This window comes from Microcaecilia unicolor, chromosome 3 (genome assembly GCF_901765095.1).
Source record: "Microcaecilia unicolor chromosome 3, aMicUni1.1, whole genome shotgun sequence".
Taxonomy (NCBI): domain Eukaryota; kingdom Metazoa; phylum Chordata; class Amphibia; order Gymnophiona; family Siphonopidae; genus Microcaecilia; species Microcaecilia unicolor.
Genome location: NC_044033.1, coordinates 507244281 through 507271429, shown reverse-complemented (window position 1 = coordinate 507271429; position 27149 = coordinate 507244281). Strand labels below are relative to the sequence as shown.

At 45.7% G+C, this 27149-nt stretch overlaps 1 protein-coding gene across 1 annotated transcript in view; it reads left to right on the top strand.

Moving 5' to 3' along the window:
* Window positions 1-27149, top strand: part of ZNF292 (zinc finger protein 292) — a 325625-nt gene that overhangs the window by 181246 nt on the left and 117230 nt on the right. The window contains exon 6 of the mRNA XM_030199115.1: window positions 22875-23011. Within this exon, the coding sequence (XP_030054975.1) occupies window positions 22875-23011 (137 nt within the window). The remainder of the gene's footprint in view (window positions 1-22874; window positions 23012-27149) is intronic.

Genomic DNA, 27149 nt, shown 5'->3' with positions numbered 1-27149 from the left:
AATAGCAACATTACTGTGTGTGTGTTGCTTATGGGCACCAGATGTTGAAATGTTAGATAATGGACCTCTTATTTGCACTTTTTTTTCCCACTTTGTACGCCATCATGCCACACCTATAAAATGGAATGGAAGAGCAGTTTGCTTGAGACAATTTCTTAAATCTTTTACATGCTAAGTATGTCTAGTAGAAATAATTAGTAGTAGTTTTCATAGAAAGTGATAACAAAGACCATATGGCCTGTCAAAGTCCACGCATCCATAACAGCTGCTAAGCTCCACAATTCTTCTTTTCCCTTAGAGATATTGTGTTCTAAATTCTTGTCCAATGCTTTTTTTTTTTAAATTCAAATACAGTTTTTGTCTTCACTGAGTGCTATTCATTCATCCACCACCCTTTCTGTAAGGAAGTTTTTCCTTAGATTACCCCATTGTCTATCACCTTCACCTTCATTTGTGCCCCCTCGTTCCGGCTTCCTTTCAATTGAAAGAGGCCTGCCTTCTGTGCTTTTATGGTATTTAAATAGTTTATTTGAAACCTATAGGAAGAAGTAAACTGCAAAGTGGGAGAGAGATTTTGCCAAATTCCAATGTATTTTAATTCTGGATCAGTCTGTAATAAATTAGATTTGATCAGAGATATAGTGGGAGTCAATATGGATTAGCTTTAATAACGGAAACCTTGTTAACTGAAAGTAATAGTCCTTTATTGATTTGCCCTCGGGGATATGCTATTCATTCTGTTACAAGAAGAGGGGGAGAGAGATTATAATAATGTTCCATAAGACTTTGGAAGTAGAAATGATGAGCACTGAACTGAAGGGACTATAATTAAAAATAAGGTTACTTCTGCAAACAGTACAATTAAGGTTTTTAGTAATCTATAGACCACCAGGAAAATGGGCATCTATAATAGACGAGTTGCAGATATTCTTGTAAAATTTATAATGTGCATCTCAAGATTTATAGCAGGTGATTTTAGTTTTTATTTGGTTAATTTAGAGGACCTGGAGATCATTTTTCATAATGTCTTTAGTATAAATTTGAAGGCGATAAATACAGGTTGCTCCAATGTGAGACGTCACAGGCTAGATGCAGTTATTTTTTGCTTAGATTTTATAAGAGCATAGCTGATTCTTGTTCTCATTTAACATAGTTGGGTCAGATCGTGTTTTGCAAGACTTTTTGATAAGATTGGAGTTGGACATTGGGAGTCCAAACAGACCTATTAAGGGGAAACATTGATGTGGAGCATGTATGGAGGGAGGTAGTAGAAAATGTTAAAACAGCAAATGACTGTCTTAGTGAGACACTTTTTTGAATAGCGTTTATCTGTTAAGTTTGCCTAGAACAACAATCTCACCTTGGTATACATCCAGAATATTGGATTAAAACTAGGAATGTGAGAAATAGGAAGAATATGACAGAATACTTTGGATGATGCTAGTAGGAAGGCAAGGAGACTGCAGTTAAAGGAATACAAAATAATGATAAAGGAGAAAGGGGGAATATTTTTCTAAACTAATAAAGGGAAGTCACCATTCCACAAAGGAGCGTTTTAGAATAATTGATAAAAATTTTTACTTGTTCCCTGGAAATGATGACAAATACTGAATTGCTGCCTGAAGATTTTGTTTAATTTTTTCAGCAAAATATCTGCAAACTTTAGGATAGTATCCAGGGAGGAGCATCCCCAGTAGCATCCATGGAGGGTTAAAAGGGAAGGAAAAGGATTATTTTCAGAATAATCAGGATTATCTGGCAGATTGTTGGGTTGTATTTGTGTTTGTTCCCTTAGGGAATGGTTAAAACTCTGATAGCAGAATCCTTTTGCAAAATTTCTGTTAGATCCTTGCCCAGTCCAAGTTACTGAAGGAAATACCAGGTTTGTGTTATATCTGGACTACTACATTGCTGAGCCAACCTTTGTAGGGAGGTAGTTTTCCCAGGGTACTGGATCAAATGGTTTTTGCAACAACTATTGAACAGATGAAAACTAGTTAAATTTGCCACTTTAGAGGGGACAGTGACATAGTAAATGACGGCAGATGAAGACATGTATGGTCCATTTAGTCTGCCCAACAAGATAAACTCATTTTACATGGTGTGTGATACTTTATATGTATACTCGAGTTTAATTTATCCTTGTGACAGCAGTAGCGCAATTACAATATTTGATGATTTATTGGATGGATCTTAGACTGGTTTCTGAAGTCTCTTTAGTACCGAAATAGTGACAGAAGTTTTTATGGAGCTGAGGATCATTGTGGACAAAGGGAAACAGGTCAACTAGACCATTTGGCTGCATTTGGTTTGTATATGCCACCTTATTCTGTTTGGGTGAAGCAGGAATCACGGGATCTATCTTGAATTGGTTGAAGGTAGGTTGTTTTTTGTTTGTTTTTGGGGTTTTTTAAGAGTAGCACTTTACAGATAAATTGGAGAGAAGTATTGTCAGACATTTGGATTATGACTCGGAGTCCCTCATTGATTCCCCCCCCCCCCCCCCCCCCCAATCCTTTATTTTTTTTTTCAATGTATACGCAAGTCCCTTGGGGAGAATGTTAGTCTGTGGGACTGTTAAACTATTCCTACGCAGATTACATTTTTTTTTCCAATGAAAAATAGTTTCACTCATGACAAGCAGGCCTTCATATGCTCACAGTTGGGTGTTGACATCGATGGAGCCCGGCACGAACACTGACTAGCGAGTAATGTAGAAGCTTCTAGTGGCATCCCACCACGCATGCGCTGGTGCCTTCCTGCCTGATGCACGAGCGTGGGAACCTCAGTCTTTATTTTTCCACAGAGCAGGGAGGACACATTTTTGTGTTCTTGCATGTGCATGGTATTTTTCATGAGTGTCTTCCGGTATGGGGGGTTTTTCCCCTTATTTCCTTTATTTCTCTTCAGTTTCATGTAATTTTCCTCTTTTTCAACAGTTTGTGGCATTTTTAAGTTTCTTCTTCGCAGTTAGGCTGCAACCCTAATCTCAATTTGAATGCTGCCTCTTTTTGTTAAGGATTTTGGAGTTTAATTTATCTGTGATTTTTTTTCAATGTCTCAGAAGACCCTCAGTGGCTTCAGAAGGTGCGCCCAATGTAATCAGGTGATTTTGGTCACGGACCTGCACTCTTGGTGCATCGGGGTGCCTTGGGCTTGACCACGAACCTAACTCCTGTTCTCTTTATTTAAAAATGCAATTGAGATCTCAGCAGGTGCAGGAGGTTCAAAAGGAGCACCTTTTTGGCTCCTCAAAGGCTGATTCATCGATGTTGGCAATGGAAGCATCAACTTCCATGGCTGCTAGGATTTCTACTTCTACTGGGAGGGCACTGACAGCCAGGAGATATCCACTTGTCTTGACATTGGGCATTGATAGTAGGCCCTAGGACCGGTAAGCATCTGATGAGACACAGAGACCACGTGCGGGTTTGACATCCTTGTAGACACTGAGGGTCTGGCACTCTATGCATGAGGGGAAGCCCAAGAAGCATAAGCAGTAGTCCTCGAGAAGCGCCGGCACTGAGAGGAGTGCGTTCTCTCTTTGGAATAAGTACTGGTGCTGGTGCTCAAGTAATCTAGCAGCGCTGTCCCCACATCCAGTTCGACACTGATGCTTTCTTAGACTGCCTCTCTACCAGCTCCCCTGCCTTTGCCAATGCTTCCTTCAATGAACGGTTCTGGACCCTACTCAGAGAGGAGCTGTCAGTTGCTGCAGGGGCACACTGCACAGACATTGAGTTTGCTCGAGCCTCCAACCGAAGCAGCCCCAGCCCCTCACTGAGACTCCATTGATGCCAGTGCAGAGATCCTTGACATTGATGCATACAGTACCACTCTGTGTCCGGGGAGGAAGCTTCCTCTGAATCTGAGGGTAGGGCTGTACCTCAAGGCTCTTCGGAGCATGGACATAGATGTACTGGGCTGAGGCCAGTGCAGACCTACTGAGCTAGATCTGAATATGCTGAAGAGTCTGATTGGAACCGCTCATGGGAATCAAAGAGGATCCACATTACTTCTTGGAGGAGTTGTCGTATGAAATATCCTCTGATCCCTCCCCACCTCGAGAGACTAAAATCCCCTCTTGAGGGACTTTCTTCACTGGGTTTGTAAAGGAGATCACTTCTGTTGTCCCATTTAAGTTGGAGACTGAGGAAGAGCCCAGGGCAGAGATGTTAACTGTCTTGGGCTAGAATCCAAACTATATAGAGAGGAAAGGTCCCACTTAACTTTATTTCTGAGAAGTTCTGAGAGAAGAGGAGATTTCTGTGGGTAAGTGACATTATTTTATTCTGTGCTTGGTAACGTAAAGATTGGGTTTAAAAGATGAGGGCCTAGTTCGGTCCTCGTCCCACCCATCCTCCCCAACTCCCACCCACCCCTATCTAAACTCTTCATTTATAATCAATTATTCTAATTAGGACAAGAAGAAGGGAGTTTTCATTAGAGTTTTAATTATTTAATTTGTTTCTGAGAAGCAAACACTAAATAAATTACACCCATCTTAAGGCTCTTAAAATTCATCTGATATCCCTAGTACCTTAAGAAGTTTTAACTAAACAACTCTATAATACTAAGATTCATACAGTAGTCCAGCAGCGAGAGGGGTGCTATCCAGTCTTTTGCGTTGTGTCACATTTATGATTATCTCCCAGTTGGTGAGAGGTCATATGCGTGTGCTCCTAACTCTGAGAACGAGTCCGTTCTCTTGAGGCTAGAGTAGCAAACTTGGAGAAACTGAGGGAGACAGAGAGATAACATAGAGGAGGCCTACAGGGATGTTGTAGAGAAGTCCCACCTCCAATCTGACAGCCCCTGTGCCACCTTGGAAGAGGAAGTTTTTCTAAAAGGACCTCACGCGTCACCTAGATAGGATTTTAGATAGTGCTGGGGAGGAGCCGGCTGTCTTGGTACATGTGGGTACCAATGACAAAGGAAAATGTGGGAGAGAGGTTCTGGAAGCCAAATTTAGGCTCTTAGGTAGAAAGCTCAAATCCAGAATCTCTAGGGTAGCATTTTCCAAAGTGCTCCCCGTTTCATGCGCAGGTCCCAAGAGACAGACAGCTCCGAGTTCGGAGTCTCAATCCGTGGATGAGGTGATGGTACAGGGAGGAGGGTTTTAGATTTGTAAGGAACTGGGCAACATTCTGGGGAAGGGGGAGCCTATTCCAGAAGGAAGGGCTCCACCTTAACCAGAGTGGGACCAGGCTTCTGGTATCAGCATTTAAAAGGAGATAGAACAGCTTTTAAACTAGAACCTTGGGGAAGGCCAACGTTCGTTCAAAAACGCATGGTTCGGAACAAGGTATCTTTTTTTCAAAGATATCATCAAAACAGGGAAGATAGGTTTTAAAAGAGACCATAGTAGAACAGGTGTCCTAAAATAAAAATCAGACAAAAGATTGCAAATTAACATTGTCAGCTGCTGAGCAAGATGTAAATAGTAACATAGTAAATGACGGCAGATAACGACCTGTACGGTCCATCCAGTCTGCCCAACAAGATACTTTATATGTATACCCAAATTTGATTTGTCCTTGCCTTTCTTAAGGCACAGACCGTAGAAGTCTGCCCAGCACTGTTCTTGTACTAAATTCTGAAGCTAACATCGAAGACCCTTAAAATGTACACAACAAACATAGTTTGAAATGTCTATATGCGAATGCCAGAAGCCTAAGAAATTAGATGGGAGAGTTAGAATATATTGGGGCAGACTCAAGAAAAATGTCAGGAAGTATTTTTTCACGGAGAGAGTGGTGGATACTTGGAATGCCCTCCCTCGGGAGGTGGTGGAGATGAAAACTGTAACGGAATTCAAAAATGCGTGGGATAAACATAAAGGAATCCTGTTCAGAAGGAATGGATCCTCAGAAGCTTAGTGGAGATTGGGTGGCAGAGCCAGTGGTTGGGAGGCGGGGCTAGTGCCGGGCAGACGTCTACGGTCTGTGACCCGAAAATGGCAGATACAAATCAAGGTCAGGTATATACAAAAAGTAGCCCATATGAGTTTATCTTGTTGGGCATACTGGATGGACCGTGCAGGTCTTTATCTGCCGTCATCTACTATGTATATTGCAGTAAATGAGATGTAATAGACATCTCTGAGACCTGGTGGAAGGAGGATAACCAGTGGGACACTGTCATGCCAGGGTACAAATTATATCGTAGTGTCAGGATGGATTGAACTGGTGGAGGGGTAGCTTTGTATGTTAAGGAGGGCATTGAATCAAATAGATTGAAAATTCTGCAGGAAACAAAACACATCTGGGAATCTATATCGCTTGAAATTCCATGTTTGAAGGGGAAAAGTTTAGTGATAGGTGTGCACTACCATCCACCTGGCCAGGATAAACAGACGGATGTAGAAATGTTACCAGAAATTAGGGAGGCTAACAAACTGTGCAACACAATAATAATGGGTGATTTCAGTTACCTTGATATTGACTGGATAAATGTAACATCAGATCATGCTAGGAAGGTAAAATTCCTTGACGAAATCAAGGACTGCTTTATGGAGCAGCTGGTACAGGAGCCAACAAGAGAAGAAAAAATTCTAGACCTAGTCCTCAGTGGAGCGCATGATCTGGTGCAGGAGGTAATGGTGCTGGAGCTGCTTGATAACAGTGATGATAATATGATCAGATTTGATATCAGTTTGGAGTACGTACACACAGGAAATGTATTACGTTAGCATTTAACTTTCAAAAAGGAGACTATGATATAATTAGAAGAACTGTGAAAAAATACCTTGAGGAGCAGCTGCAAAGGTCAAAAATTTACATCAGACGTGGATGCTGTTCCATCCTGGAAGCCCAGGCCAAATATATTCCGTGTATTAAAAAAGTAGGAAGGAAGACCGAACGACAGCCGACATGGTTAAAAATTGAGGTGAAGGAAGCTATTAGAGCTAAAAGAAAATCCTTCAGAAAATGGAACAAGGATCTGACTGAAAATAAGAAACAGCCTAAGGAATGGCAAAGCAAATGCAAAGCGCTGATAAGGAAGGCAAAGAGGGACTTTGGAAAAAAGATTGTGTTGGAGGCAAAAACACATAGGAAATTTTTTTTTAGGTATATTAAAAGCAAGAAGCTGGCAAAAGAATCGGTTGGACCACTAGATGACCGAGGTGATACAAGGGGCACTCAGGGAAAACAAAACTGTAGCAAAGAGATTAATGAATTCTTTGCTTCTGTCTTCACCGAGGAAGATTTGGGAGAGATACCGGTGCCAGAAATGGTATTTAAATCTGAAGAGTCGGAGAAACTGAAATCTCTGTAAACCTGGAAGTCAATGGGGCAATTTGAGAAATTGAAGAGTAGCAAATCTCCTGGACTGGATGGTATTCATCCCCAAGTACTGATAGAAATTGAAAAATGAACTTACATAAATATTGTCGTACTGGAACAGCCCAAAGGTCCATCAAGCCCAGCATCCTGTATCCAACAGTGGCCAATCCAGGCCCCAAATACCTGTCAAGATCCCAAAAAAGTACAAAACATTTTATGCTGCTTATCCCAGAAAAAAGCAGTGGATTTTCCCCAAGTCCATTTTAGTAATGGTCTATGGATTTTTCCTTTAGTAAGCTGTCCAAATTTTTTTAAACCCCACAAAGCTAACCACCATTACCACATTCTCTGGCAACAATTTCCAGAGTTTAATTACATGTTGTGGAACTATGGTTAGTAATATGTAGTTTATCTTTAAAATCAAGCATGGTACCAGAAGATTGGAGGGTGGCCAATGTAACGCTGATTGTTAAAAAAGGTTCCAAAGGAGATTCGGGAAATTATAGACCCGTGAGCCTGACGTAAATAGCAAAATTACTGAGCATATTCAAAAGCACGGATTAATGAGACAAAGCCAACATGGATTTAGTGAAGGGAAATCTTGCCTCACAAATCTATTCCATTTCTTTGAAGGGGTGAACTAACGTGTATAAAGGTGAGCCAGTTGATATTGTGTATCTGGATTTTCAAAAGGCTGCTGACGCTAAGTAAGAAAAAATTATGCCTTACTAGATAATTTTCTTTCTCCGAGGACAAGCAGGCTGCTTGTTCTCACTGATGGGTTGACGTCCTCGGCAGCCCCCTCCATCGGAAAGTTTACTAGCAAAGGCCTTTGCTAGTCCTCGCGCGCCCATGCGCACCGCGCATGCGCGGCCGTCTTCCCGCCCGAAACCGGCTCGAGCCGGCCAGTCTTCTTTCGTCCGCGCTCGGTACGGTCGTGTTACGCCGTTCGTGCCCCAGAGAGTCGACCTCGCGCGTCCTTTTCGACGTGTTTTTTCCTTGTTTTTCTTTAAAAAAGTTCGGGAAGCGCTCCGGAAGTGTTCCGGAAGACCCTTTCGGGTTTTCTGCCCTTCCCGTAATTTTCACAGCTTTTGCCCCGTAAGTTTTCTTTCGTTGTCGGGGTAGGCCTAGTTTGGCCTCGGTCGAGATTTTTCTCCCTTTAAATTTTGGTGCTTCAATTTTCGCCATTTCGGCCTTTGATTTCGCCGGCGTGATTTTTCCGCCCATGACATCGAAGCCTTCCAGCGGCTTCAAGAAGTGCACCCAGTGCGCCCGGGTAATCTCGCTCACTGATAGGCACTCTGCGTGTCTTCAGTGTCTAGGGGCCCAGCACCGCCCTCAGAACTGCAGTCTGTGTTCCCTGTTACAAAGGCGGACTCAGGTAGCGAGATTAGCCCAGTGGAACGTTTTGTTCTCGGGCTCTTCGTCGACATCGGCACCGGAGGCATCGAGTGCATCGACGTCGTCAGCGTCCGGACCATCTTCCTTGGCTGCCGCTCCATCGAGGCATCGGACCTCTGCATCGGCGCCGAGGCATCGGGCGACTGCATCGACGTCGGTGGTACCGAGACTTCGTCTGCTGATGTCGTCGGACGGAGGTGCATCGTCAGGAGTGCAGGTGAGGGCTGTCCATTCCCCTGCTGGTGGCGGTGAGCCTTCGGGTGGGTCTCCTCCTACCCTGAGGGCTCCTGCGGTACAGCCCCCCCGGGATCGACCCTCTTCGGTCTCGGCCCCGAGGAAGCGACGGATGGATTCTACGTCCTCCTCGTCGGTGCCGGGGATCTCCGGTGACATGCTTCGGAAGAAGTCGAAGAAGCATCGACACCGGTCTCCTCCCCGTGTCGGCACCGAGAGCTCTGGGTCGCCGAGGGATTCGGCACCCAGCAGGCATCGGCACCGAGAGGACCGCTCACCCTCTGTTCAGGAGGTGTCGATGCGCTCCACTCTGGACAGCCCGGAACAGCCTCCTCGCCCGGAACAGGTTCTGACGTCGACGCCTGCATCGACCTCTCAGCCTTTTTCTGCAGCCACTCTGAACGAGAGCCTCCGGGCCGTTCTCCCAGAGATTCTGGGAGAGCTGTTGCGCCCTACCCCTCCGGTACCGGCGGTGCTTGCGCCTCCGGTACCGTCGAGCGTGGCGCCGGCTGGTCCATCGCCCAGGTTGAGGTCCCCGACGTCGGTACCGCGTGCGGTGCCGACCGCGGCCACCTCCCAGGAAGGCTCCCCGACTACGTCGGCGGAGGGAGCTTCGCCGATGCGGGCGAGGGAGTCTACCTCTCGACGCCCCCATCGTGGACGTGGCTCCACGGAGTCGAGCCGGGCGAGGTTGCAGACACAGGTCCGTGAACTTGTGTCTGACACCGAGGGTGAGGCCTCGTGGGAGGACGAAGAAGACCCCAGATTTTTCTCTGACGAGGAGTCTGAGGGTCTTCCTTCTGATCCCACTCCCTCTCCTGAAAGGCAGCTTTCTCCTCCTGAGAGTCTGTCTTTCGCTTCCTTTGTCCGGGAGATGTCTACGGCCATCCCCTTCCCGGTGGTTGTGGAGGACGAGCCCAGGGCTGAAATGTTTGAGCTCCTGGACTATCCTTCTCCAGCTAAGGAAGCGTCCACTGTTCCCTTGCATCATGTCCTGAAAAAGACATTGCTTGCGAACTGGACCAAGCCATTAAGTAATCCCCACATTCCCAAGAAGATCGAGTCCCAGTACCGGATCCATGGGGACCCAGAGCTGATGCGCACTCAGTTGCCTCACGACTCTGGAGTTGTGGATTTGGCCCTAAAGAAGGCTAAGAGTTCTAGGGAGCATGCTTCGGCGCCCCCGGGCAAAGACCCTAGAACCTTAGACTCCTTTGGGAGGAAGGCCTACCATTCTTCTATGCTCGTGGCCAAGATCCAGTCTTACCAGCTCTACACGAGCATACACATGCGGAACAATGTGCGGCAGTTGGCGGGCTTGGTTGATGCTCTTCCCCCTGAGCAAGCCAAGCCTTTTCAGGAGGTGGTCAGGCAGCTGAAGGCGTGCAGAAAATTCCTGGCCAGAGGAGTTTATGACACTTTTGATGTTGCGTCCAGGGCCGCTGCTCAAGGTGTGGTGATGCGCAGGCTCTCATGGCTGCGTGCCGCCGACCTGGAGAATAGAATCCAGCAGCGGATTGCGGACTCGCCTTGCCGTGCGGACAACATTTTTGGGGAAAAAGTCGAGCAGGTGGTAGAGTCTCTCCACCAGCGGGACACCGCATTCGACAAGTTCTCCCGCCGGCAGCCTTCAGCATCTACCTCTACAGGTAGAAGATTTTTCGGGGGAAGGAAGACTGGTCCCTATGCTTCTGGTAAGCGTAGGTACAATCCTCCTTCCCGACAGCCTGCGGCCCAGGCTAAGCCCCAGCGCGCTCGCTCTCGTCAGCAGCGTGCGCCTCAGCAAGGCCCCGCGGCTCCCCAGCAAAAGCAAGGGGTGAGCTTTTGACTGGCTCCAGCAGAGCATAGCCGACATCCAAGTGTCAGTGCCGGGCGACCTGCCAGTCGGAGGGAGGTTGAAAGCTTTTCACCAAAGGTGGCCTCTCATAACCTCCGATCAGTGGGTTCTGCAAATAGTCCAGCAAGGATACACCCTCAATTTGGCCTCAAAACCTCCAAATTGTCCACCGGGAGCTCAGTCTTACAGCTTCCAGCACAAGCAGGTACTTGCAGAGGAACTCTCCGCCCTTCTCAGCGCCAATGCGGTCGAGCCCGTGCCATCCGGGCAGGAAGGGCTGGGATTCTATTCCAGGTACTTCCTTGTGGAAAAGAAAACAGGGGGGATGCGTCCCATCCTAGACCTAAGGGCCCTGAACAAATATCTCGTAAAAGAAAAGTTCAGGATGCTTTCCCTGGGCACCCTCCTCCCCATGATTCAGCAAAACGATTGGCTATGCTCTCTGGACTTGAAGGATGCCTACACTCACATCCCGATACTGCCAGCTCACAGACAGTATCTGCGATTTCAGCTGGGCACACGCCACTTCCAGTACTGTGTGCTACCCTTTGGGCTCGCCTCTGCGCCCAGGGTGTTCACAAAGTGCTTGGCTGTAGTAGCAGCGGCACTTCGCAGGCTGGGGGTGCACGTGTTCCCATATCTCGACGATTGGCTGGTGAAGAACACATCCGAGGCAGGAGCCCTGCAGTCCATGCAGATGACTATTCGCCTCCTGGAGCTACTGGGGTTTGTGATAAATTATCCAAAGTCCCATCTTCTCCCAGTGCAGAAACTCGAATTCATAGGAGCTCTGCTGGATTCTCGGACGGCTCGCGCCTATCTCCCAGAGACGAGGGCCAACAACTTGTTGTCCCTCGTCTCGCGGGTGCGAGCGTCCCAGCAGATCACAGATCGGCAGATGTTGAGATTGCTGGGCCACATGGCCTCCACAGTTCATGTGACTCCCATGGCCCGCCTTCACATGAGATCTGCTCAATGGACCCTAGCCTCCCAGTGGTATCAGGCCGCCGGGGGTCTAGAGGACGTGATCCACCTGTCCACGAGTTTTCTCAAATCCCTATATTGGTGGACGATTTGCTCCAATTTGACTCTGGGACGTCCCTTCCAAATTCCTCAGCCACAAAAGGTGCTGACCACGGATGCGTCCCTCCTGGGATGGGGAGCTCATGTCGATGGGCTTCACACCCAAGGAAGCTGGTCCCTCCAGGAACGCGATCTGCAGATCAATCTTCTGGAGTTACGAGCGATCTGGAACGCTCTGAAGGCTTTCAGAGATCGGCTGTCCCACCAAATTATCCAAATTCAGACAGACAACCAGGTTGCCATGTACTATGTCAACAAGCAGGGGGGCACCGGATCTCGCCCCCTGTGTCAGGAAGCCGTCAGCATGTGGCTCTGGGCTCGCCGTCACGGCATGGGGCTCCAAGCCACATATCTGGCAGGCGTAAACAACAGTCTGGCCGACAGGTTGAGCAGGATTATGCAACCTCACGAGTGGTCGCTCAATTCCCGTGTGGTACGACAGATCTTCCAGGTGTGGGGCACCCCCTTGGTAGATCTCTTCGCATCTCGAGTGAACCACAAAGTCCCTCAGTTCTGTTCCAGGCTTCAGGCCCACGGCAGACTGGCATCGGATGCCTTCCTCCTGGACTGGGGGGAGGGTCTGCTGTATGCTTATCCTCCCATACCTCTGGTGGGGAAGACTTTGTTGAAACTCAAGCAAGACCGAAGCACCATGATTCTGATTGCTCCTTTTTGGCCGCGTCAGATCTGGTTCCCTCTTCTTCTGGAGTTGTCCTCCGAAGAACCGTGGAGATTGGAGTGTTTTCCGACCCTCATCACACAGGACGAAGGGGCACTTCTGCATCCCAGCCTCCAGTCGCTGGCTCTTACGGCCTGGATGTTGAGGGCGTAGACTTTGCCTCTTTGGGTCTGTCAGAGGGTGTCTCCCGCATCTTGCTTGCTTCCAGGAAAGATTCCACTAAGAGAAGTTACTTCTTCCATTGGAGGAGGTTTGCCGTCTGGTGTGACAGCAAGGCCCTAGATCCTCGCTCTTGTCCTACACAGACCCTGCTTGAATACCTTCTGCACTTGTCTGAGTCTGGTCTCAAGACCAACTCTGTAAGGGTTCACCTTAGTGCAATCAGTGCTTACCATTACCATGTGGAAGGTAAGCCGATCTCAGGACAGCCTTTAGTTGTTCGCTTCATGAGAGGCTTGCTGTTGTCAAAGCCCCCTGTCAAGCCTCCTACAGTGTCATGGGATCTCAATGTCGTTCTCACCCAGCTGATGAAACCTCCTTTCGAGCCACTGAATTCCTGCCATCTGAAGTACTTGACTTGGAAGGTCATTTTCTTGGTGGCAGTTACTTCAGCTCGTAGAGTCAGTGAGCTTCAGGCCCTGGTAGCCCAGGCCCCTTACACCAAATTTCATCATAACAGAGTAGTCCTCCGCACTCACCCTAAGTTCTTGCCGAAGGTTGTGTCGGAGTTCCATCTAAACCAGTCAATTGTCTTGCCAACATTCTTTCCCCGTCCTCATTCCTGCCCTGCTGAACGTCAGCTGCACACATTGGACTGCAAGAGAGCATTGGCCTTCTACCTGGAGCGGACACAGCCCCACAGACAGTCCGCCCAATTGTTTGTTTCTTTTGATCCCAATAGGAGGGGAGTGGCTGTAGGGAAACGCACCATATCCAATTGGCTAGCAGATTGCATTTCCTTCACTTACTCCCAGGCGGGGCTGGCTCTTGAGGGTCATGTCACGGCTCATAATGTTAGAGCCATGGCTGCGTCGGTAGCCCACTTGAAGTCAGCCTCTATTGAAGAAATTTGCAAAGCTGCGACGTGGTCATCTGTCCACACATTCACATCTCATTACTGCCTGCAGCAGGATACCCGACGCGACAGTCGGTTCGGGCAGTCAGTTCTTCAGAACCTGTTTGGGCTTTAGGATCCAACTCCACCCCCCGAGGGCCCTGTTTGTTCTGTTCCAGGCTGCACTCTCAGTTAGTTGGTAAATTTTTTAGGTCAATTTCAGTTATGTCCTCGCCGTTGCGAGGCCCAATTGACCATGGTTGTTGTTTTGAGTGAGCCTGGGGGCTAGGGATACCCCATCAGTGAGAACAAGCAGCCTGCTTGTCCTCGGAGAAAGCGAATGCTACATACCTGTAGAAGGTATTCTCCGAGGACAGCAGGCTGATTGTTCTCACAAACCCGCCCGCCTCCCCTTTGGAGTTGAGTCTTCCCTTGAAGTGTATTGTCTTGCTACATACTGGACTGGCCGGCTCGAGCCGGTTTCGGGCGGGAAGACGGCCGCGCATGCGCGGTGCGCATGGGCGCGCGAGGACTAGCAAAGGCCTTTGCTAGTAAACTTTCCGATGGAGGGGGCTGCCGAGGACGTCAACCCATCAGTGAGAACAATCAGCCTGCTGTCCTCGGAGAATACCTTCTACAGGTATGTAGCATTCGCTTTCCTGTAGTTGCAGCAGATGAATCCAGAGTCCCACCCAAGCCAAGTTTCACCTTCTTGGGTAGAGTTGGGTGCCTGTGGAAGTATAGTCTGCATCATTCTTTAGTTTCTTTGCTGTTTACACATCTGTTTGGGGGTTTGTGTGGAAGGAGTTGTGATGTTTCACAGTTTGTTTCCTTTGCTTTGTTATGAGAAATACTGACTATTCCAGGAGCACACCACCCAATAAAGCAGAATGCAAATCAGTGCTCCCTTTCTCCACCTGCTGATAGATGGTCACAACCCACCTGTCTCTGGGTTCATCAGCTGTGTCTAAAGGAAAGAAAATTATCAGGTAAGGCATAATTTTTCATTCCTCGTTTGCCTTTGCGGAACCGTGTCAAAGGCTGTGCTAAAATCCAAGTACATCAAATCTAGTGCGCTTCCCACGTCCAACTGTTTGGTTACCCAGTGAAAGAAATCAAACAGATTTGTTGACTCAACCTGCCTCTAGTGAAGCCATGCTGCCTTGGGTCCTGCAGTCAATTTGATTCAAGAAATCTCTCAATCCTCCGCTTTAGAAGCATTTCCATTAGTTTGCTCACCACCGAGGTCAGACTGACAGGTCTGTAATTCCCAACCTCCTTCTTATTTCCACTCTTATGCAGAGGGACCACATCTGCCTTTCTCCACTCCTCTGGGACCACTCCAGCCTCTAAAGAAGCATTGAAGAGGTCAGGCAGCAGAGCTGCCAGAACCTCAGATGTATCCCATCGGGCACCATCGCTTTGTCTACTTTTAGTTTATCTATCTCCTCACAAACATTCATCTGTGAATCAGTCCCAGTCTACCATCCATCCATCCCCATTTGCATTTGTTTTCTGCATTCTTTCCCCCGGCCTTTCATCCATCAACACAGAACAGAAATAATTATTAAGCAGTTGAGCTTTATCCTTGTCAGCTTCTAGATATTCTTCCCCCTCAGCTTTGAGCCTCACAATGCTATTATGGAACTTCCTCCTGTCATTTACATATCTGAAAACCGTCCCCCAATTTTACCATATCATCCATCTTTTCTTCCATTTGCCTGTTCACTTTCCTAAAAACGTTTCCAGTGCTGATCCCTCTTTCTGAGTCATCTTGTAACGTGAGAAGGCTAACCTTCTTTCCCTTCCCTTTTCAGCTACTATATTTGACAACCAGAGCGGCCTTCTTTTCCTCCTACTTTTATGTAATTTTCTAACATAAAGGTTCATTACTTTTAAAATAGCTCCTTTCAGTTTTGCCCACTTCTGCTCTATTTCCTATGGCTGCTTCCAACCAACCAACTCTTCCTTGAGAAATTCCTTTAGTTAGTTTTTTTTTTTTAGAAATCTAGGACCTACAATCCAAGATCCCTTTGCTTCTAGATGACCCCGCAGCAGAGACACCAGTCGATATCCGGCATATTAAAATCACCTATCGGTAGTATTTCTCCTTTCCCAGCTATCTTGTGGATATCTTCAATTACGCTTCTGTCCATTTCTTCTGACTGTGAAGGTGACCTGTATATTACACCAATGTAAATAAATTTTCCTTTTCCTAACAGTTTGACCCACAGCGCTTTTTCCTTAACCCGTATGTCTTTCAGTTCTGTTACTTTAATATTATTCTTAACAATGCCACTCCTCCACCTTTTTTTCCTACTCTGACTTCCTGAATACATTATACCTAGTTATAACTATATCCCAGTCATAGTTGTCCGTAAACCACATCTCCGTGACCGCCACTAAATCCAAGTTGGCTTCTATCATTGCAGCCTCTAGATCTAGACATTTATTTCATATACTATGGGCATTGGTATAGAAGTCTCTTCAGATGTTACTCTTTTTTTCTGCTTTCTGTAAGGATATTTGATGTCTTACCTTCCTGAGGGTTATTAATTATTTTGGGGCTTTTCTCTCCGATCCCAATCAAGTTTAGTTTAAAGCTCTCTTTAGTTCTTTAGCCAGTCTGTTACAGAAGACCCTGCATCCCTTCCTTGAAAGATGGACAGCATCACCTCTCAGTAGTTCTTGGAAAATCATCCCATGGTCTAGGAATCCGAATCGCTCACATCAGAACCAATCATGCAGCCACACATTGAGCTCCAGGACGTGAGCTTCCCTCATTCGTCCTTTACCTTCAACAGAAAGGATCAATGAGAACACTGCCTGCGCACCTAGGTGCTACACCCTCTGACCCAGAGCCTTGAAGTCATGTTTGATATGTTCAGTAGGATACCTAGCAGTATCATTTGTGCCAACATGGATGAGCAGCATAGGGTAGTGCTCAGTAGGCTTGATGAGTCTAAGCAGTCTTTCCGGTACATCTTGAATCTTTGCACCAGGCAGACAACACACCTCCCTGGACATCATGTCCAGGCGGCAGATGGGCGCCTCAGTACCCCTCAGAAGAGAATCGCCAACCACAACTACCTTTCGGGTCATAATGGCCACCGCTTCAATGGCTCTGGGATTTTTGATTATTATTTTCTCCTGTTCTGTAGATGTTTTCAGCTCTTCTGCCTCCAGGGCTGCGAACTGATTCTTCAGTTCAACAGAAGATGAAGTTGGGGGTTGATTTTACAGAATCTGGTGACCTGTGCCCAGCTGTTTTTTCCACACAAGATCTTCTCTCCCTTTGCTGGAGGTTCCCAATGTTTCAACGTGCATTTCTGTGATGAATTTCTGGTTGTTGCAGATGCTCCTTATTCTTGGCGACCTCCTCTTAGTTCTTCTACTTCTTTCATGAGGGATTCAATGTGCATGCATTTATCACATGAAACAAGAATCTTGCTTTGATCTAAGCGTTCATGGGCAGATGATTGACAGCCCCGCGCTGTTCCAAACAGCGCTCTAAAAATAGCGCTGGGATATCGTGCGGCTTTACCGCCCCTAAGATCAGAGATAATAGCTTTCAAATTTATGTGCGCTATTAGCTCTAATCATAGGGGTGTTTCTCTGATCATAGGGTTACGTCTGCGGGAGGATTGTGCCTGGGCATGTGCCCAAGGCACAATCCTCCTGTAGAAGTTGTTTCACAGATCCGAGCTGTCAAAAGCCCAGATCTGTCAAACAGCAGAAGAGTTATGACAGGTGTGGGATTGGACCTGTCAAACCTAAGTCCCCCTGGACCTTCAAACCTAAGTCGTTCCCCCCCCCCCCCCCCCCCCCCCCCCCGCAACACAAGATCTGGAGGTCTGGTGGACCTCCCCCCACCTCCAAAGCGCAAAACGCCTGGTAGTCCAGTGGGACTGCTAGCTTGCCCCTCACACTGAACAAGAACGCCCTAGTGGCCCAGTGGAACTGCTATATATGTCAGACCTCTTAAGTGTCTCCCTCATTCCTACTTGCTAAGAAACCCTAACGCCTGCTCCTATCTGGCATAAGATTTGCAGCGGTAGCAGCGCCCTTGTTTGGCGCGCTGCCCTTTGATCATGAGGGATGAATGCGGGAGAGCCTTGTTTGCATTCATTTGCATGCAATTTGCGTTCAGAGCCGGCAAGCGCATTATTACAAGCGCTCACCGGCTCTAATCCATCGGGCAGGCGCAAACACAGGTTCTAGTATGGCGCTTTTGGCCTCTAGTGCCTGTGTTTGCTTCTGATCATAGGCCCATCAGTCTAGACAGAGTCAGAAGTTGTAATGAGAGCTGCAGCTTTAGGAGAATGATTTTTCCTTGCCATACTTCAAGTGTAGGAACTTTTCTTACCTGTGGATAAAGGAGCTGAAAAAGGACTACTGGCCTTATTTTTTCCTTCACATGTTCTGTAAGTTATAGGAAGCAGGTAGTTTTGTTGTGAGATCTAAGAACATGTTTAGATTTGCTCTGTGGTGTACTTCTTTGTACTTCCTTGCCTATTATTAGGATATTCAGTGATTTAGCTTGTATCAGTTAAATGACAACGATTTCTTGATTATTATCCTTCAACAGTACTACTGCTTACAGTTTCAGATAGGACAGGTCGCTGTAGAATAAAGAGTGGCTTCCTGCTACCTTTTTGAAGTGGGAGCAAAAGACAAGCCTGTAGTATGGTGATAAACAAATTTAAGGGAGAGAAGGTAAATTAATATTCTTCTATTGGTAGATAAGAGTAACAAACCTGTGTGTATGTTAAGTGGTTAAACCACCTTATCACCTAAAACAGGAAAAGCACCTGATACCGAGCAGAAAGCTGCAGAGTTGCTGCAATTAGAAATGATTTGTTTTCAGAAAACAGCTGTGAATTGGGTAGAATTAATTATTGAAGACTAGAAAATAAGGCCTGTTTCTGACACAAATGAAACGGGCGCTATCAAGGTTTTCCTCGGAGTGTGTATGTTTGAGAGAGTGACTGTGAGAGAGAGAGAGAGTGAATGTGCGAGTGTGTGTGTGTGACAGAGTGAGTCTGGGTGCGAGTCTGTATGTTTCAATGAGAGTGTGTGCGAGTGCATATGTGAGAGACAGTGAGTGTGAGAGAGAGTGTGTGTTTCACACAGATACTGTGAGAGAGTGTGTGTGAGAGAGAGAGTGTGTGAGATAGAGTGTGATAGAGTATGTGTGCGATACACAGACTCTCTGTGAGACCGAGAGAGTGTATGAGACCGAGTGTGTGAGAGTGACTGTGTGACACATAGAGAGTGAATGTGATACAGTGTGAGACATAGTGTGAGAGACTGTGTGAGAGTGAGAGAAAGACACTGACTGTGAGTGTGTGTGTGTGTGACAGATACCTTTCCCCTCCCTCTGTGGTCTCAGGACCCCCCCCCCCCCCCCCGGTCTGAGGACCCCCTCCCCCCCTCTGGTCTCAGGATCCCCTCCCCTCAGGTCTCAGGACCCCCTCTGCGTTCCCGTCCCCTCTCCTGTGGTCTCAGGACCCCCTGCCTCTCCCCCCCCCCCCCCCCCCCGTATGGTTGGCAGCACCGTGTGTGTGTGTGTGTGACAGAGAGAGAGTGAGACTGGGTGCAAGTGTGTCTGTGAGAAGAGAGAGTGTGTGATTGTCCTCCCTCCCCTGGCCCCCCCCTCCAGCCACCCAGCGATTCTCCTCTCTCCCCAGGCCCCCCTCCAGCCACCCAGTGATTCTCGTCTCCCCTGCCCCCCCTCCAGCCACCCAGCTATTCTCCTCTCCCCTGCCCCCCCTCCAGCCACCCAGCGATTCTCCTGTATCCCCTGCCCCACCCCTCGAGCCATCCAGCGATTCTCCTCTCTCCCCTGCCCCCCCCCCCCCCCCCAGCCACCCAGCGATTGTTCTCTGTCCCCTGATTAGCTCCGTCGAAGCGGGGGCGTTATTGAAAGCGCTGGCCGTCTGTAGCCTGCTCGTCTCCAGCCTTCGAGTTTGTTCCCTCAGTCCTGCCTTCTGATTACCCGCCATCGACGTCATCACGTTTTGATGCGAGGGTGGGGCAGAGAGAGATGTGACAGACTTAAGAATGTTACGAACCCTTCACTGAAGCCACGGAGTCAGCTTCAGAACGTTGGAGGTGAGTTCGTTCCCTCAGTCCTGCCTTCTGATTACCCGCCCTCGACGTCATCACGTTTTGATGCGAGGGTGGGGCAGAGAGAGATGTGACAGACTTAAGAATGTTACGAACCCTTCACTGAAGCCACGGAGTCAGCTTCAGAACGTTGGGGGTGAGTTCTTTCACTCAGTCCTGCCTTCTGATTACCCGCCCTCGATGTCATCACGTTTTGACGTGAGGGCGAGGCAGAGAGAGAGGTTACGAACCTTACGAACCCTTCACTGAAGCCACGGAGTCAGCGTCAGAATGTTGGAGGTGCTTTTTATTATAGTAGATAGGCAGTGTATTAGGCAAGCTATATAGGAAGTGTCACCCTTCTGCTTTCTGATGAGGGCCGAAACAACCAAGAGTCAAAAGAATGTGTTAGCTGTGAAACCTATCTCCAATGCTGTATTTAAACCACACCTCTGCTATATACATAGCTTTTACAGTTTACAAATTTGGTGGGTCTATTCTGTTCTCTCTCTCTTATATATTTATATATGTGTGGGTGTATGTATACATAATATTTTGCTCTTTTCCTGCCTTATTTTTGAAGAAGGTATTTTTTTTCCCTTTTAACACCCCACCCCTAGCATATTCCTCTGTCTGTTCTCTTTCTCTACTTTTCACCTGTCTTCTTTTCTCTTTATCCCTCTAGGCTCTCTTGGTGGTGGGTTTAGATTTTAGGTTCACTTGCCTTTCCAAAGCTTAGCTCAGGGTAAGCGGTATTCAGGTTCACTGGGTATTTCCTTGTTCCTAAAGGGGGTCAATCTGTTTGTACCTGAGACAGTTGAGGGCAAAATGACTTGTCCAAGGTCACTGGGTACTTTAGTTGAAGAAATGGGATTGGAGTCTTGGCTTCCCTGGTTCTCAGCCTGTTTAACAGATAAGTTATTCAGCTTTCAGCTGCCTTTGGCTGCTCAGAATTGCCAGTCCAGGCTTGAAGGCCATCTCTGCTCTTGTTGGCAATGTCATTCTCATCTTTGCATGTCGCAGTCATAGTTTGCTCTCTAATTGCACATCATTACAGCATGGTCACCTGAACAGCCACATGACTAGGATTTTCCACTCCTTTTTTTGATGCAGTACATTTGAGCAGATGAAATAAATGTATGTTTAGAACTTTAGCCAGATGCACTAAACCTAACGAGCCCACAACTTGCGTTTTAAACTGGTTCCAGCCAGTTTAAAACGCAAGTAGTTTACCGGGGGCATGCACTAAGGGCATTTTCCCTGTCATGGTAGCAGGCAACGAAAACGGAATGCAAATTATTCAAAAGCTATTATAATGAGCTGCACTACCGTTGCAGCCCATTATAATGAGATGCACTACCGTTTTTCCGATTCCCTTACCGTAGGAACCCTAACGGGAGGTCTGCACCTCTCGTTAGGGCTCCTGTGAGGGAAAGGAAAAGGGCCCCCCAAAAAAGGTAAAAAAGAAAAAAGCAGCGAGCGCATGTGAGGGGCGTCCTTTATGGACGTACTCTCCCTGCGCTTGTGAGGGACGTCTTTTTTTTCGCCTTTTTTTGCTCTGCCGGCGCTCGTGACTGAGGCGGGATTTTTCCCCCCTTCTATTTTGTCTTCGCCGTGCCACTTACCCCTCCACAGCAAAATTTTTCTATTTTCCTCGGTTGCCGGAGAATCAGGCCAGCCAGCTAATCGCGCTTTGATTGGCTGAAGAGACCAGGAAGAGGTGCATAATCGAAAGGGACGTCCCGATTCTCCGACTGGCAACCGAGGAAAATAGCGAATGCAAGTGAGCTACAACGAGTAGCTCATTTGCATTCCCTATCGTTGATGCATTCCCGTTCCCTACCGATTCGCTATGGAATCGGTAGGGAACGGGAATTACCGACGACTTTAGTGCATCTGGCTCTAAGTCTTTCTGTTCTCCCTTATGCATAGTGATGCACACCATTAAAAAAAAATGTCACATTCAAAAGTTGCATATTGGGACTTGGGGATGCATATGCATCCAAAATGTTTGAAATTATAGTTTTACAATGATAGAGGCTGTTATATATCTGCGATACAGGTAACACAGGGTGATCTTTGAAAGGTACATTTTGAGCAGATCTTATCTAAAGTTACTGTAAATCCTGTAGATCCACCGTGGAAAGAATAAAAGCAGTCTATTTGCATCAGACTTTGTCATAGGGTACTGTATAGTTGAACCTTCATTTGTTTTGTTTTGAGTTTGCAGGGATCCCCAAGCCCTACCAGCTGAAGACCACCGTGTCTGTGGCCAGCAATCCTTCCGTGCTTGGCAGCTGACAGTTGTGGTTTGGGGATAAGTTCTGCCAGCTGCTGAGCTTGAAAGGAGTTCTGTCCATCAGCAGGAGGGCTTTAGGTGGTGGGATTTATTTATCAACTACAAAATAATTCAGGGAACAAGTTTCCAATAAAGGAAAATCCAATAAATATAAACACTTGGAAACAGATCATAAAGTAAGCTAATGCACAAGTGTGTCAGGAGGAAAAACCTCAAGAAGCACCTTCTCCCATAAAACAAATGGGTAGAAGGGCTACAGCTTCTTCATCATCGGGAAAAAAACCGCCTGGAAATTTTAGCTTCAAAATATCAAAACATTATAAATTTACTGCACAGTCTAAGTAACGGAGGAGCCTTAGAGAAGTTTAAGGTCGTTGCAGTCGAGCTAAGTCAAGCTAAGTACCTTCGCTATTTTTTCAACATCTAAAAAGCTCAACAGTGCAGTACATTCATACTGTTTTGATATTTTGAAGCTAAAATTTCCAGGAGGTTTTTTTCCGATGATGAAGAAGCCATAGCCCTTCTACCCGTTTGTTTTATGGGAGAAAGGTGCTTCTTGAGGTTTTTCCTCCTGACACACTTGTGCATTAGCTTACTTTATGATCTGTTTCCAAGTGTTTATATTTATGGGATTTATTTATCCCCATCAGCCAGTGCCAAGAGTGCACCAGTTTTGGGTGGGCTCCTGCCAGCTATGCCCTTCCCTTGGATACACCACTGGAGCACGAGTCATTTTTTTTGTATTGATGCATATTGTTTGCAATATATTTTAATCTAATAATAACTGACTACTAAAATAATTTTAATGATTATCACACACTTACATCATGTTGTCTAAAACTATCAGTTGAATCTACTTCTAAAATTGCATTGTATTTTTTATACTATCGCAGATTGCAAATGTGGATTGTAAAGATGCACTAGAAATGATCTGTAATCTGGAGTCAGAAGGAGATGAAAAAACTGCTCTGATTTTATGTGCAGCATTTTTATCTCGTCAGCTGCAGCATGGAGAGATGTATTGTGCCTGGTGAGTTAGTATCCTGTTTTTATCTTCTGAAATCCAGTAGTATTGCCAGGATACAGCAGTCTGAACAATAGAATTACTAATATCTTGAGGTATAATTTGTTGTATTTTTTTTGTTTGACTATAGTATTAACTAGGCATATTTTTGTGAAATGTTTCGTGGAAGCATTACATTTATAATTCGCACATAAAAGTGGTATTGAAATGCTGCTGAACCACTCATGAGCTGCTGTGGCATCAGGTTTTTTTTTATCCATTGCATCACATTTGTGAACAAATGCCAGCTATTATGTTATTCCTAAGTGTCATTTTGAGTTCAGTTATTTGTGCACTATTGCAGGAAAATAGTGACTGTTGTTGCACACCATCTAAATTCAACAGCAGATGTAACAAAATTTGCATTTGTGTTCCTCTGATTTCAAACGAGAACTAAAGATCCACACAGCTTAGCCAAGTGATCTGCATTGCATATGTTGCCTAAAATATTTTTGCAACACTCTTGGAAAGCCTTGCATACATATGAAAGAATATTATTTTAGAAAGCTTATTTGTGATTTTGCGCATAAAATGCCAGCATTCATGTGTAAACTTGCACTTTTGGAAAGTCTGTGATTTACATGTGGATCTGCCAGCTAAGTTTAGAATATACTCATGTAGAAATGAGGTGCGTTGGGTGCATGGTATAGGCGGTATATAGCTTATACACATGTCAGACTGATTTTGCAAAGCATGCCAACATGAAGGATGGGACATTTTTATACATCAGCATGTATAGCTACTGTAATTGGTTTACAAACAGACTTCATTTGTCGTTTGGGCCTGCGTTGATGATGACTGGGGGGAGCTCTGATTTTGAGTTGTTGGCCTGATTGCCTCTGTCCCCATAGGTATGTCATTGGTTACTTTTATTCCCTTGCATTATTTTATCCCTCTCTTTACCCCTCCTCCTCTCCCGTCCCTACCTGTTCTCCCCTCAACTTCCATATGTGTGCTTTCCCTGCCCCACAATGTCTGGGTGTGCCCTTCTGCCTGATAATCTGCAGTTGTGTGTCTGGGATATTCACACACATGGGTTGTTCAGGGTACAGTTGGTGGATCTCGCAGGGTGTTGGTGGAGGGAGCCAGGAGTCATGAGCAACCTCAACAAATGGGCTATGCAGGCCATACTACTTTAAAGCACTATAGTGATTAGGTAGTTAAGTACAGATAATCACAGAACCTAGTAAACACTCTGCTAACAGACAGGAATTCCCCCGGTATAGTAAACCAAATAGGATTCGCACCACGCTGGTAATACCCAAAGAACAAATAGGCTTAAGTGGAAAATATATATTTATTATATTATAACAACAATAATTAGTGAAATAGCAAGCACGCAACATAAATACCACCAAAGATATGCATAACAATTGCATAAATAGAAATCTGCATATATATTCTTTTACTGTACTAAGAATTATACCTGAGAATACCAAAAGCCAAATATATCCCAGCTAATAAACCATGCCCATGACCTTTAGTCAGACTTTGGCAGACTAAAATGATAACTGTGGGAATAAACCCCAGATTCTCACTATAGCAAGACACGTTCCAGATGTTCACCTTAACTGTGTTAGTGGGGACTATACCCAAGTTGTCCTCCTATATGATCTAATCGTGTTACTTCTGTGGGGTTGTGGATTCTCTTGCCTTTGTGATAAGCTAGCTATATTTCTAGAAATAAACTAGGCAGAGGACACTAGGAAATGCACTTTTTCTATTGCTGGCCCTGGCAAATTGTAATCATCTTACACAGATTAGATTATTTGGTAAAGTTCCCTTTAAAAAGTTATTGAAGGAATATTTGCCCAAACATTCGAAATACAAGCATAGTTGGGCCCCTGCTGATGCTCAGGGTTTAACATAGGTTTGCTGTTTGTTGATGCATTGCAGGCACAACAGTGAAATGATATTGAAGATCATGCATATTCTCTGAGGTAGAGAGGGACCATTGACTCATTTGTAATTTGTCGTGTATGTGTTGTTTTTTTATGTATTATGTTTTAAGTATATATTAACTTGTGATCCATCTTGGTCCACAAAGAATATAAATAAATCATAAACCGTTTAAAACTTTCCTGGCCCTGTTGCAATGGAAGATAGAGATGACCTTGTGGCAGACTTCTACCTTGAGGTTTTGTTTAGTGTAAGTCTCATTCTTTGACCAAAGAAGCACCTGTGATTCTTGAGTACCTCACACCATCACATCCATCCGTGCTGCACTGAAATTCACTTTTCTGGTCAGTGTTTGCTGATTACCATGATAATCTCTTTAGTAGCACAAACCTCTGGCTATGTAAAATGACTGGATACAGATGTGTATAGGCTCTTTTTGCCAATGGAAGAGGCAAAATTTGTACATTAATACTTTCTGTGTGCTGTTTTCTGAAATCACCGGTAGCTGTGTGTATATAAACCTGTTACATGTGTATACCGGGCATTTTGGTAAAGGTTGTAAATGTAACATAATAAATGACAGCAGGTAAAGACCCACATGGTTCGTCCAGTCTGCCCAACAAAGTTGCAAACTGACGTTTTACTTTCTATCAACCTTAGTGTCTTCCCTCCCCTTCTGAGATAATCATAGCTTATGACTTGATCTATGGCCTTGTTTTTTCTTTTACCCCTCGGTCATCTAGCAGTCCAACTGATTCTTTTGCTGGCTTCTTGCTTTTAATATACCTAAAAACTTCTTTACTGTGTGTGTTTTGCCTCAACGCAGTCTTCTTTTCAAAGTCTGTGTTTGCCTTCCTTATCAGTGCTTTGCATTTGACTTGCCATTCCGTATGCTGTTTTCTATTAGTTTCAGTTGAAGCCTTCATCCAAATTCTGAAGGATTTTCTTTTAGCTCTTCACCTCACTTTTTAACCATGCCAGCTGTTGTTTGGTCTTCCTTCCTCCTTTTTTAATACATGGAATATAATTAGCCTGGGCTTCCTGAATGGTATTTTTGAACAGCATCCACGCCTGATGTAAATTTTTTACCTTTGCAGCTGCAAATTTTAAGTTTTTCTTTTTTTTTTCACACTTCTCATTTTATCATAGTCTCCTTTTTGAAAGTTAAAGGGTAATATATTGGATTTCTGTGTGAACTTCAGAGTTTTTTATCAAATCTGATCATGTTATGATCACTCATCAAGAGACCCCAGCACCATTACCTCCTGCACCAGATCATGTGCTCCACTGAGGACTAGATCTTGAATTGTTCCTCCTCATGGCTCCTGAACCAGGTGATCCACAAAGCAGTCCTTGATTTCATCATGGAAGTTTACCTCTCTAGCATGCCCTAATATTACATTTACCCAGTCAGTATCAGGGTAATTGAAATCACCCATTATTTCTGTGTTCCCCAGTTTGTTAGTTTCCCTATTAATTCTGATAACATTTCTACATCTGTCTGTTCATCCTGGCTAGGTGGACGGTAGTACACTCCTATCACTATCCTTTTCCCCTTTACACATAAAATTTCAATCCATAGGGATTCCAAGATGTTTCTTGTCCTGCAGAGATTTTAGTCTTGCTCAACAGTTGAGTGATAATGTGCAATCTTGAAAATCTGTCTGCTTTTTATATAAAGACACCTTGTCTACTATGGTCTCCATTTCAACCTTGCTATTGGGATGCCTTGCGGTCCCTATTTTGTTGATATCTTTGAAAGGTATCTTATTCTGAACTTTGTGCTTTTGAACGACTGCCTCCCCTCAGTTTCTAGTTTAGAAGCTGCTGTATCTCATTTTAAAATGCCAATGCCAGCAGCCTGGTCCCACCCTGGTTAAGGTGGATCCCATCCTTTCAGGATAGGCTTCCCCTTCCCAAGAATGTTGCCCAGTTCCTAACAAATCTAAAACCCCTCTTCCCTGCACCTATCGCGTCATCCACACATTGCATCCCCTGGTGGGCTAGTCCAGGCTACAGGATTACTTCCAACTTCACCAGAGTGATATTCTCCTTCTAGGAGACCTTCCTCTTCCAAGGCAGCACAGGGCTGCCAGACTGGAGATGGGATTTCTCTACAATGTCCTATAGGCCTCCTCTATGTACTTCTCTGTCTGTCTGAGTTCCTCCAAGTCTGATGCTCTAGCCTCAAGAGAATCGACTTGTT